Below are 12,479 nucleotides of genomic sequence, written 5' to 3' on the forward strand. Positions count from 1 at the left end.
GAAAGTCTGGGGATTCAGACATTGTGACATGTGTTGTGCATCATTCCTTGCAGTGAATTCCTTCAGGTTTCAGATTTGGTGGGTGTGGGGTTGGGCAGAGTCACAGCTATCTTCACTGAGAAAAGGATGATAGAAATCTCCACCTGCTCCCTGACACCTGCAAGCCTCTGGTGCCGGAAGGCCTTCAGGCTGCTGACCGCAGCTCAGCACAGAAAAGCCTGGTGGGGCTGAGCAGAGGTTGTGGTGGGGGCTGGTCCTCGAGGGCCATTGCCACGTGCCCCCTCAAAGGTGAGAGCAGTGATGACAAGGTCCTTGTGCTGTTTCACAACAAAACGCCTTGGAAGGTATCCGAAGTTGACTCGCCTGGCAACAAATTCTGCTGTCACTAGACATTGTCACGGGGGAGATGGTTTCAGTGGCTCTGTTACATAAAAAGGTCTTATCATCAACCCTCTATATTATAGTATTAAAGTATTAGTGTACATCATTTTGCACTGTATGTCATTGTTGAAAATTGGTACAATGTATACTAGAGTGAAATATCATTTGATAAAATATGTTGTGCTGGTACTCCCTTTAAAATGTAAGTACATATGTATACATAGGTGGGCATGTATATATGTGAATTTATATGTGTATGCATGTTCTTCACATATGCATATGTATTCACATCCCATGACCTTTAGTCACATTTATAAAGCAACTTATATAAACTAAGCCTTAATCTGGAGAAAAGAAATCAACTATTCCTTTGAAATCCTCAGTGAGATTTTAGGTTTTTCACATGTGTTCTAGTTACTCTCGAAAGAATTAATGAATAAACAGTGCATGCCACAGCCCTGGAGCCCCGATTTCCTTTGCCAGTGTAGGGGTTTCTCTCCTTTGTCTGATGAGCCTCGATTGAAGCTGTGAAGAAAGACGTGAGCTCTATAATGACGAAGGTGCTTAAACGCTGTTCTGTTTTCTCCCTCAGCTTAGTCATCCAGTGGAGGTTTGTGAACAGGGTCCAGAAGCAAATGAACGCCTTCTTGGAGGTAAGCTTGCACCCACTGGGATTGTCTGCCTGGGAACGATCACCCACCACTCGACACGACGGGCACAGGCTGGGGACACACGGCCCAAAGGTCAGGGCCGCACAGCCTGCACCATGGACCAGTCCCCAGGGCAGGAGTGTCAGCCACCATGTGGCCACCCTTTCATTTTGTTAGTTTAGTGCTACCCTCTTTGCTTCTTATTTCTTAACTAGAGGCCCAGTGCATGGACTCGTGCACCGGTTGGAGTCCCTCAGCCTGGACTGTACCCTTTTACAATCCAGACCCCTCGGGGGATGTTGGACTGTCAGTTTCGGGGATCTGGCCGAGACCAGCAGTCTGACATCCCCCAAGGGATGTAGCAGTGCATGAAGCGGCAGGCGGCCAGGGAGGAGCCCAAGCCAGGCCCAGCGCTCAGCACTCCTTAACCACTAGCTCCTTAGTGCTGTCACAGGCAGGAGAGGCTCCCGCCACCACCGCCGCTGCGCTCGCCAGCCATGAACCTGGCTTCTGGCTGAGCAGCACTCCCACTGTGGGAGCGCACTGACCACCAGAGGGCAGTTCCTGCGTTGAGCGTCTGCCCCCTGGTGGTCAATGTGCATCATAGCGACAGGTCATTCCAGTCGTGCTGTCTTAATGGTCACTTAGGCTTCTATATATGTAGATGTTCCTTAACTGTTTTTAAAGAGACCTTTTTACAAACTTGAACCAGAAGGTAGGCCCCCACACAGAAGCCAGACCCACTGGCCTGCATTTGTGGGTGGTGCCCAAGGGAAGGCTGGGAGATGCACTGCTTGATGTGTCCTCCAAAGCCTGAGGACTCGGGCTGAACATATCAAGCTCCTCAGTAGCGAAGCTGTTGCCTTCATGGCTGTCTTCACGGCTCCTCACAGACTTCACTCCTGTGTAGCACGTGGAAACTATTTTCTTAGGCGGAGTTTTATCTTAGAGCAAAGTGCCAACCACCTTATGCCAACTGGCACTGGATGACATGGGGTGCAGGCACCTCTCAGATCCAAGGATTTGATGTCAGTGGTGTCCCCAGGCCCCTTGTGAGAGGCCTGAGGGGATGGATCCGTCATTTCTAAAAATGCTTCCCTTTGATCAAAAGTGAAATGCTTTCTTAAATCTTGATGATGGGTATTAGTTACTCAAAGCAAACCTAGAAACAAGCCCCAACCATACATTATAAATTCCCAGTGAACTGATGCGAAATTTACCCCAGCTCGTGGTGATTAAGCCCCAAACCCAGCTTCAGGGACTTGGGGGCATAAGTATGAGAACAACAGGTTTCATACTTTATATAAGAAACCCAGAAGCACATTCCTGGGCCCCACCCCACATGATCCCTCCATACTTTCAAAAATCTGGCCCACCCTGGCCAGGTAGCTCAGTGGGTTAGAGCCGTGGTTGGCAAACTGCGGCTTGCGAGCCACATGCGGCTCTTTGGCCCCTTGAGTGTGGCTCTTCCACAAAATACCATGGCCTGGGCGAGTCTATTTTGAAGAAGTGGCGTTAGAAGAAGTTTAAGTTTAAAAAATTTGGCTCTCAAAAGAAATTTCAATCGTTGTACTGTTGATATCTGGCTCTGTTGACTAATGAGTTTGCCGACCATTGGGTTAGAGCATCATCCCAATATGCCAATGGGGTTAGATCTCTGGTCAGGGCACATATAAGAACCAACCAATAAGTGGAACAACAAATCTCTCTCTAAAAAACAAAAAAATTAAATAAAAGTTGCTCTAAAACAAAACAAGAAAACACCCCAGCTCCAAGCAAGGCCCAGGCATGGCGCCTCCACTTGGCAGCGACATTACCGGCCGCTAGAGCAGGCTTCCTGTGGACGCTGGGCACCCTGGTCTCTCCTGTCCCGAGCCCACTGCCTCCTTGTGTGTGTCATCTAGAGCCTTCAGGGCCTGATTTCTAACTGTCCTCTTGCGTGTCTATGACACACATACTTTAGGACACACTGGCTCACAGACTACGTCATAAGTGACTTCTGGAATCTGCCTGCCTACAGTAACCCGTATTTTCATAGGGCTTCAAAAACTACTCAAGTATCTGAACCTTCTGGATTTATTCTTTTACAAAATTTTTATATCATAACTAGGCTGTTTTTATTAGAATTGCAACTATGGATACTATCGCTGATATATAAATCATTAGTAAAGAATGTGTTTTTTCCTGGCTAATCAAAGGTTTGTTTTTCTGAAAAATTTGCCTCTTTTTATGGAAAAAGGTGTTTAGGGTGATTTTTTTTTTTTCTTTCAGGGATTCACAGAACTGCTTCCTATCGATTTGATTAAAATTTTTGATGAAAATGAGCTGGAGGTTTGTATTGCAAACATTTTGTGTAAAGTAGATTTTTTAAGTTTCTCATTACTTCATAAATGATATCTTAATGTTCTCTGATCCATAATGTCCTGGGGCGTCAGCTTAGGTGAATCTGCTACATGTCTCTTAAGGGGCTTGTTTGCCAGTCGGGGAGTAAGGAAACACAGGAGTCGTCACCTGCAGATTCCTTGTCCAGGAGAGGGCAGTTCTGGGACATGCGGGACAAGCAGAGGCCCCCTGAGCTGGTTGGGTGCAGGGCCCACTGCCCCAGGTGAGGAAAACTGCTTCTAGCAGAGCCAGGGTTGCAGCACCAGTTGGGGTAACAGCACCCTTCTCCCAAGGCCCAGCTGCACCTCCTCCACCCACCCACCCTGTCACTGAACTTGAAGTGATCTGTGTTAAGGGAGGAGAAATGTCAGAAGTTAACAATAGGTAGTTTTAATATTCAATTGTTTCATCTTCTTTGTGTTGAGGTAGTTGAGAACTATCGATTTATAAAGCAAAGGAGCCCAGCCAGTGTGGCTCAGTGGTTGAGTGTCCACCTATGAACCAGGAGGTCACAGTTCAGTACCGGGTCAGGGCACATGCCCAGGTTGCAGGCTAGATTCCCGGTGAGGGTGTGCAGGAGGCAGCCAATCAATGATTCTCATCATTGATGTTTCTATCTCTCCCTCTCTCTCTCTCAGAAATCAATACAAATATTTTTTTTTTTTAAAAAGACAAAGGACTCTCTCTCACTCTTTGGATGTTGAGAGGAGGATTGTGTCTGTTCGGAAGCTGTTGGTGGGATTCAATTAGTCATTTGTCCAAACCACATCCAGAGAGGCATGTCTTGTAGACTGTTTTTTGTGCTTTTATCTTAAAATGGAAACTTCAAGTAGATGATGTCATAGACATTCTATAGTGTAAGCCCTTCATTGCCTGGGGATGGGGGAGGTGGATGGGGAGTGGGGGGAAACTGAGGCAGGGAGAAGTCAATGACCTCACAGGTTTACCCAATAAGGTTTTGGGTAAAAACCAGTTAGGCCTAGGCATCCCGTTCTCAGTCATCTGGCTCATTTCTCTTTCCTTTTCATTCAGTACCTCTGCAGGAATGTCATGTTCATTTGTCCACAGGAAACCATCCCTACTGGAGGGTTAGATGACAAGGAAAGCAGACTTAGGCTAGCTGCTAAGTCCATGAACTGGTTACCACATTAGAATAGGTCTGCCTCCATTAGAACATGCTTTGGGGTCACTGGGCAGATGGGTAATTTGCCCTCCCCCGGGGTAGATTGATTGGAGCGAGATAAGGTCTTGCTGTCATAACACACAAATTCTTTTGTGGGTAGGGAGATAGTGTCCAATACTGAGACAAATAACCTCTCAAAAGGGGAAACAGCTAGGATAATGAGATATAAATGGAGCATGAGAAAATCTATGAGCACTGTGCTCAGATTAGAGCGGGAGGGAGGAAAGACGATCAATCTGGAGTTTCCATTTCCAGCAGGAAGTGTGGTCTGTACAGGCATTAGACTTGGGCCCCTTGTTACCGATGCTGTCTCTGGTCTGCCGTGGCAGGTAAAATGTGGACCACATGTTCCCTGCATTTGTTTCTGGGAACTCAGGTCAGCATGCTGGCCCTGAGAAAGGCCACCTCTCTGAGTGTGATTTCTTTGGCATTCACACTGTGCCCCGTTTACAGTTCTGCTCTCTCTCTTTCCTAGTTGCTGATGTGCGGCCTCGGCGATGTGGACGTGAATGACTGGAGACAGCATACTATCTACAAGAACGGCTACTGCCCAAACCACCCTGTCATTCAGTGGTTCTGGAAGGTAAGACCAGGGCCTCCTGGGTCCACACTCTGCTCCTCCACCTGGGTCAGGCCTGAGGGCTCTGCTGCCCTCCCCATGGTCTTGCTTTAGTTTAGCTGCTGCAAGTTGGGGCTCTGTCAGTGTGTGGGCTCCTGGCGGAGAGAAGAGGCAAACCTGAGCTAGAAGCAGCCCTTGTGTAACTCCAGGGACAGCTGTCCTTGATCCTTATTGCAGCACACTGCCCTTCCTTAACCCCCAGATTCAAGTGGCTTCTGTTTGAGGAACCCATTGAGTAGATGATTCTGAAAAGGAGGTAATTGGATTCAAGAGTTGGAGGAGTCCTCCAATGTGTGAATAAGAATGGGAGGCCTCCGGGCGAAAACCTGCTTTGGAGGCTGGCTTTTCCAAGATACTATTTTTGGTTAAAAAAACATTTTCCCAATTTTTTTTGTTTTGTTATTTTCAGCACATTTTGATATTTTATATCTTTCAGGCTACAAATGAAATTTTATTTAGTATCTTAGGGCTAATGTTTGCATTCTGTTTAGCTTAGGAGAGAAGTGAAGTGGGAATGAGTGGGTCCAAGGGAGAGACAGTCAAGTGACTTTAAAAAACCAATTACAGAAAGAAAAAAAAAAGATTTTTGCTTTACAGAGATAAGAAATCACATCACTTGTTTTAATATCTAAATGGCTATTTTTAATAATATTTCAAGTGCCAGCAGAAATAGAGATAAAAAGAAAAAAGTGGATTCTTCAAACCCTAGTCCAAGTCTCGTTCGGTTTTGATTTTGGATTTTTTGTTTTTGTTTTTTTACAGCAGTTCAAGTAACATTACCAACTCAATTCTTGTAATAACCCAACTATGTAAGATACACAGATTATTTCAGAGGCCTATCCTTGCTCTGTTTTTCTTTTTTAAGTGTCATCTTTCAAGAATCTGTCTACAGTCTGAAATCCCACCTCATACCTGGGTTTCCCCAGTGTTGACACTTCTCAAATCCTGTATATTATCATTGGCTTTCAGGGGAACTGGCAGGCCTCCAACAACAGAAACCTGAGATCAGTGCCATCAGAGACTTTGCTTTTTATATCACTTCCTAGAGGCCCGGTGCACAAAATTCGTGTGCGCGAGCGGGGTGGGGAGGGGGGGTGCCTCAGCCCAGCCTGCACCCTCTCCAATCTGGGATTTCTGGGGGATGTTCAACTGCCAGTTTAGGCCCGATCCAGCTGGCAGCCTGACATCCCTCTCACAATCTGGGACTGCTGGCTCCTAACCAGTCGCCTACCTGCCTGCCTGATCACTCCTAACTGCCACTGCCAGCCTGATCGCCACCTAACTGCTCCCCTGCTGGCCTGATGGCCCCCAACTGCCCTTTCCTGCCAGCCTGATCACCCCCACTACCCTCCCCTGCCAGCCTGATCGCCCCTAACCACCTCTGCCTTGGCCCCCACCACCGTGGCTTTGTCCAGAAGGAAGTCAGCCGGTCACCTAGTCTAATTAGTATATTACCCTTTTATTAGTATAGATTTTGACTCATTGCAGAAGAAGAAAGAGACACTGTGATCTCTTGCTCTCTAAGGTAGAGAGGCCGGCATTGTGATGGCCATTAAAAATAAAAGGACTGTTTTCAGAGTCAGCCGCCTAGGTCTTACATTGCCGTAGAAGTAAGGTGTGCTGAGTGTCACCTTCTGCCTCTCTTTCCAGGCTGTGCTGCTGATGGACGCTGAGAAGCGTATCCGGTTGCTGCAGTTTGTCACGGGGACGTCCCGAGTACCTATGAATGGATTTGCTGAACTTTATGGTGAGCAGGAGACTATCTGTCTTTTTTGTTTGTTTATTTTGGTCTATCTTTAAAAATTAGGTTCTGCAGAACCATCCACATGGCTATAAACTGAACGTTGACAGGACGCCTCACCTCCAGGGAGCATAATTCCGCAGGCTTACTATAGATTTAACAAGTCACATTTTTCTGCTCTGCATATTAAAGATCATGTTTCCTTTTTTCCCCAAAACATAGTTTTAAATTTAAATTCCCAAGGCTCGGCTGAACGGCAGTAGCAGCCTGCACTTCCATGTGTTATGGTGTCTGTTCAGCTCAATTCCATCTGAAGGTGACACAGAGCATGTGCAAACCTCTTACTAGAGAGTGTCTCGGCTCACCCTCTCTTTCTTAGTCACATACTTCCCTAGAGCACTATTAGCATTCACTTTTCTTGTCTCTTTTTGTCTAGGTTCCAATGGTCCTCAGCTGTTTACAATCGAGCAATGGGGGAGTCCTGACAAACTGCCCAGAGCTCACACATGGTGAGTGACAGAAATGTACCCGTGTCACCAAGCCGTATTTTAATGTTTTTATTCTCACCCAAGGAGTAAGGATATTTCTTTTTCATTGATATTTAGAGAGAATGAAGGGAGCGGGGGAGGGGGGAGGGGGAGGAAGTCAAACCTGCAACCCAGGTACATGCTTGACTGGCTTCCTAATGATGGCCTTCTCCCCAGAACAACTGCGCCTGGCCCAGGGGAGTGCTAATTGCAGCCACACTGGCTGGCAGGGCGGGACTTTGTTCTCTGAGCGTGGCTGTCTCCCAGCCTCGCCTGGACCTGACTCTCACACAGGAAACCAGCTTTGCTGGCTGCCTCACAGCAGCAGTTCCTTATACAGTCCGATTTAGCCATATGTATGTTTAATATCTTCCATGTTTCCTATAAAACACACAGTTAAGCTTCAAAATGCAAACCTGCTTTACCAGGAAAGCAAGGGCTGGTAGGTCTGGTTCTTTCTGGCACTTTCCATCACACTCTCAGAACCATCTGGTTCTTTCTGGCACTTTCCATCACACTCTCAGATGTAATTATTGGGTGTCCGATATTTAAAGGGTTTCATTTCATTGCCCTGTCAAGGGTCACACATTACACTTGACTAAGAATCCCAGACCTACCTGCTCTTTGTTGTCGGCTCTAAAAACAATCCCCTTCAGCCCACCAACTTACCCACGAAGACATTGAAGCCACAGAGGATAGGAAGTCCACAGTTAGTTAGACTGCCCCGGCCCCCTGACCTCAGTGGTAATGATAACTACACTTATTAAGCGCTTAGTGTATTCCCGGCCTTGTCCTCAGCGCTTTGTGTGTATTCACCAATATTGTCACTGCAATTCTAAGAAGTGGGTCATATTAGAGGGAAACAGTGGTCACAGACCTTCAAGAATGCATCTCCAGATCCCTAAGGAATGCAGGCCCTGGGCGGAAATACCAACTTAAAATGAATACTAAAGCTGCCTTCTGTGATCGGCTCTTTTAAGTGGGGTCTGCAGGTGTGGAGTTCTGTCTTTATAACTGGTAAAATAATACTCGAGGTCATCATCAGAATGAAAACCGAAAATTAAAAACTTCTTTTAGACTTGCTGTTTTAGGATTCTTGGGTTTCTGAGAACTCTACTCCGAGAAGCAGTGGTATTCTCTGCTATGTCTCATAATGCTTAGGGACTGTTAAAAAATCCGAGAGCTTAGTGTGTCTTATTAAACACTCAGGGGTTGGTAAAGGAACCACTGTGGACATGTGTTTTTTACTGCTGCTGATAGTCATTAGCTTATTAAATTTGGAATCATACCAATGCCAGGAGGGAGCAGTCTTATACAATGAGATGGCACAAACAGTGGTTAGAACTGGGTTTTGGAGCCAACAAAGGACTGAATCCCAGCTCTAATGCTTACTGTGTGACCTTGAGTAAGTTACCTAACCTCTCTGTGCCTCAACCAGGGATGAAGCAGGTTATATAGCCTATTGGGTGTGGACAGTCTCCTCACTGGCATTTATATTCTGATCATCAGAATTCATTTAAGACATTTGCATACTCTTGCTCCCACACCAAATGCCCCCTGAGCCAAATCTAGGAAATGCTGTTATAACTAAAGGATACTGGGGATGGCTTTTCACCTACACTTTTGTTGCTGTTGCAGCTTTAACCGCCTTGACTTACCTCCATACGAAACCTTCGAAGATTTACGAGAGAAACTTCTCATGGCTGTGGAAAACGCTCAAGGATTTGAGGGAGTGGATTAAGCGTCCCCTGCCTCGGGTGGTGGTTCGTCCAGCAAGTCCTGCTTGCACTTTTGCGTTTGCCTAACGGACTTTGCAGAGACGATGGCAGGGAGCATTGCACAGCATGGCTCCTGGAGCAGAGCCTTCGCCCGTGACTTGCCCAAGTCCAGACGTGGGAACCCAGTCCCAGGTCCCGTTTCTGCATTTTCCACCGTGAATTATCAAACTGGTTGATGTGTACACTAATTACATTTCAGGAGGACTTAATTCTATTTATGTTGTGCCTCTGTAGGCAAAGCCCTTAATAAATATTTTGCATACTTTATAATGACAATGAATGGAATTAATCACTCTACAGGTATAGTATTACAACTCATGTTTACTTTTTGAAAATGATTTAGACCGATTTTTCGATTTCATTTCATTACAATTAAAGATGTCTCATGTACTTGGAAAAGTGAGCATATATTTTTTTTGTATTTGACTTTGATGCCAGGTTTAATGTCTGTGACATTTTTACTTTTGAGTACTTTGACACCCCTACACTCAACTTTACTAGAACTGGAAGACTGGTTTATGTCCAAATAGTTCTTACAGACAAGTACTTTGAGAGCATTTAAAGTATAACATTAGGCATAATGATAATTTTTTCCATACTCGGAATGAAAACAAAGTGGATATTAGATTTTTTTTGTACAAATTTAGCATAATAGCTACATGCTGGGAGAATTGTACCATAACATGAAAACTTTTGTGGTGACTGGAAGGAATCACCCCATTATTCCCTAGAAGTACTTACTTGTGTTCTTACACATTTGAGATGGGGTTGGACAGTCATTTCTAATAGGAGAAGTTACTTAACCCTTCCTGATGCTGTACATTCTTCTTTTACTATATTTCTCTCTTTGCTGTTTGGGGTAGAGACATTTATTTGAATGAAACTTGGCACTGCCTGATCTGAAACTGGAAACCAGATCTGTCTCATCTCCTGTTGTACGCGTTTGCTGATAATCGCTAAGTCACCAGTTGTTCTAACTGCACCAGTTCCGAAGGCACTTTATGTACTACGTGGAGGTCATACCTGGTTTGGTTTGTGTTTTGTTTTTTGTGGACATTAAATCTGATGATTATTTCTCTCCCTGCACACATCTTTCCGGTGCCATACCTGTCAACAGTGAATCTGGCTGCTGGTGTATAGAACCTGGCTGTGAAGCTGAGCCTACAGACCTGTCCTCGCCGATCATTTTGTGATTTCTGCTCAGAGATGAGTTTAATACGCACGCGGTTGAACCAGCTTTGTTCCCTGTGGCGTGTTGCATGCTGCTTCCGTGCTGTGGGCTGCCTGTATCTGTCGTGTGCCAGATGAAAAGGGAGCAGGACTTGCCCCTCTGCGGCCTGGCTGTCGAGCTGGTCGGGGGGCAGGGTGGAGGGTGTGTGCACAGTGTGATCCTTTGCTGCTGTAATTCCTGGTGCAGAATTCTGTTGTGAGAGATCACCCAAGGCAGTGTGGGAGTTCAGCCCTGCTGGCCTTCTTACTCTGTGTTGTCCTAGAGCCTGTGGTGGTCGCCAGGGGAACACTAGAGATCTGATCTCTTGCCAGTCAGAAATAAGACAAAAATGGTGGCTTTAGGGCCTCTGTTTGTTATGCAAGAAGGACCTTTTGGTGGCTTGTGAGAAGCTGTGTGTCTGGGGTTGTGAATGAGCTGAAGTCCACAGTGTCTAAAGAAGGTGGGTTTCTGCCAAGCTGAAGACCGGCCCCCTTTGCATATTGACTTTAAAATACCTAATAGTGATCAGAAAACGTAGATGCTGAGTAATTAGGGGGGAAAAACCACAGTGTTGCTCAGTATTTTTATCTCTTGCTGGGACTCTCTCCCCAACCCCAACAAATTCTCAGTGGCAAAACCCGTTCTTACAGCCCCTCCTTGTCCAGGGTCAGCTTTCTTTGTCAGACTTGTGCCAAAGCCTGGTGAGCAGCGTGCTGGGTGGGTTCTGAGAGTGATCATGTGACTGGAAGGGGCGAAATCCAGCAATTCTGGTATAAAGACTGGGGGGTCTTCTATCGCTTTTAAATTATATATCCAAAATCAGAGTATTTGTTAAATGCAAATTAGACAAAGTATTAAAAATATGAAAGAAAAAAGTCACTCTAAGGTAACCTGTATACCAGGAACAGATGAGAATTATCCACCTATAGCCCCTGTAAATATTTCAATAGCAGTGATTGTGAATGACAGTTCAGTTCATCTGTTCCTTAATATCTGATTTCATTAACAGCTTCATAGTGCTGGGTTTGAGATTCATTTTTGCTGGTTTGTAATCCAAATAAGGTTCCCTAGTTCTCAGCAGTACTCAGTGTTTCCCTCTTTGTTGAAAGCAGTCATATCTCTTGTTTCCTCTAAATCTTGACCACTCCCCGTCATCTTCGGGACGTAATGACAGCAGGCGGTAAAGAAAGCGTGTCAGGTGAGGAGCAGGATGGGTCGTTCCGTGGGCCTCCACCCGCTCTGGTCAGCAGCCTGCGTCACCCTTCTTAGGTGTCCCCAGCAGTGACCCTACTCAGAGTCCAGCGTCTCTCTAGCCTGTTTCCTTAGAAATTACTTGAATCCAGGTGTGTGTGTTTTAGTTCCTAGAAGAAGGCATGGTTATCATGGGCCGGTTTGCCATGAGTTTAGGAGGTAAGTTCCCCGTTTACATACTGCATGTTGAAGGTCTTTGAACATCAATTATCACAATGGCCTGTCCTGGCTGTTTCTCTTCCTGCCTCTTGTTGACCTGGAGATCAATTAGGAAAGGCCTCCCGGGTGGATTAGCTTCAGGTGCTGTGCTGCCTGGGGAACAGGAAACAACGGGGCATTTGTCCGCTTGGAAGTTGTATTCCGCTTCAGCGCTCTTTTCTCCAGTTCCCCAAACACTTCCATTATTTACCTTCCTAGCCAGGCCTCTGCCAGATCACAGTGTGAGATGCTTCCTTGATTTTTGTTTCCAGGGCCCCTTGGTAGCTAACATCAGGTATTCCCTAAGGGTCAGGTGACCAATGCTATCAAGAGACCTGACACGGATTATTCCTCCCGCCTTCTGAAAAATGGTTTGCAAAACATTTGAAACACTTTCTCCATCTCACATTGTTAAAATAGACAGCATGTGCTATTGCTGTTTGATCTTGCCAGATCCAAATTGGGTCCTTTAAAAGCCAAGTTCATATGCAACAAATTACTAATTGTTCTAACAGTTGCTAATTGTTGAACACTTGACTAGTATTTTCCTAAGTCTTGT

At 45.7% G+C, this 12,479-nt stretch overlaps 1 protein-coding gene across 1 annotated transcript in view; it reads left to right on the forward strand.

Annotated features, from left to right (window-relative positions):
• NEDD4L (NEDD4 like E3 ubiquitin protein ligase) overlaps window positions 1-9,651 on the forward strand; it is a 304,025-nt gene extending 294,374 nt beyond the window's left edge. Inside the window, exons 26-31 of the mRNA XM_054724513.1 lie at window positions 974-1,034; window positions 3,303-3,362; window positions 5,072-5,179; window positions 6,866-6,962; window positions 7,393-7,465; window positions 9,122-9,651. Coding sequence (XP_054580488.1) covers window positions 974-1,034; window positions 3,303-3,362; window positions 5,072-5,179; window positions 6,866-6,962; window positions 7,393-7,465; window positions 9,122-9,224 — 502 coding nt within the window. The 3' untranslated portion in view covers window positions 9,225-9,651. The remainder of the gene's footprint in view (window positions 1-973; window positions 1,035-3,302; window positions 3,363-5,071; window positions 5,180-6,865; window positions 6,963-7,392; window positions 7,466-9,121) is intronic.
• The last annotated feature ends 2,828 nt before the right edge of the window (window positions 9,652-12,479 follow it).

Source organism: Eptesicus fuscus, chromosome 12 (assembly GCF_027574615.1).
Source record: "Eptesicus fuscus isolate TK198812 chromosome 12, DD_ASM_mEF_20220401, whole genome shotgun sequence".
Lineage (NCBI taxonomy): Eukaryota > Metazoa > Chordata > Mammalia > Chiroptera > Vespertilionidae > Eptesicus > Eptesicus fuscus.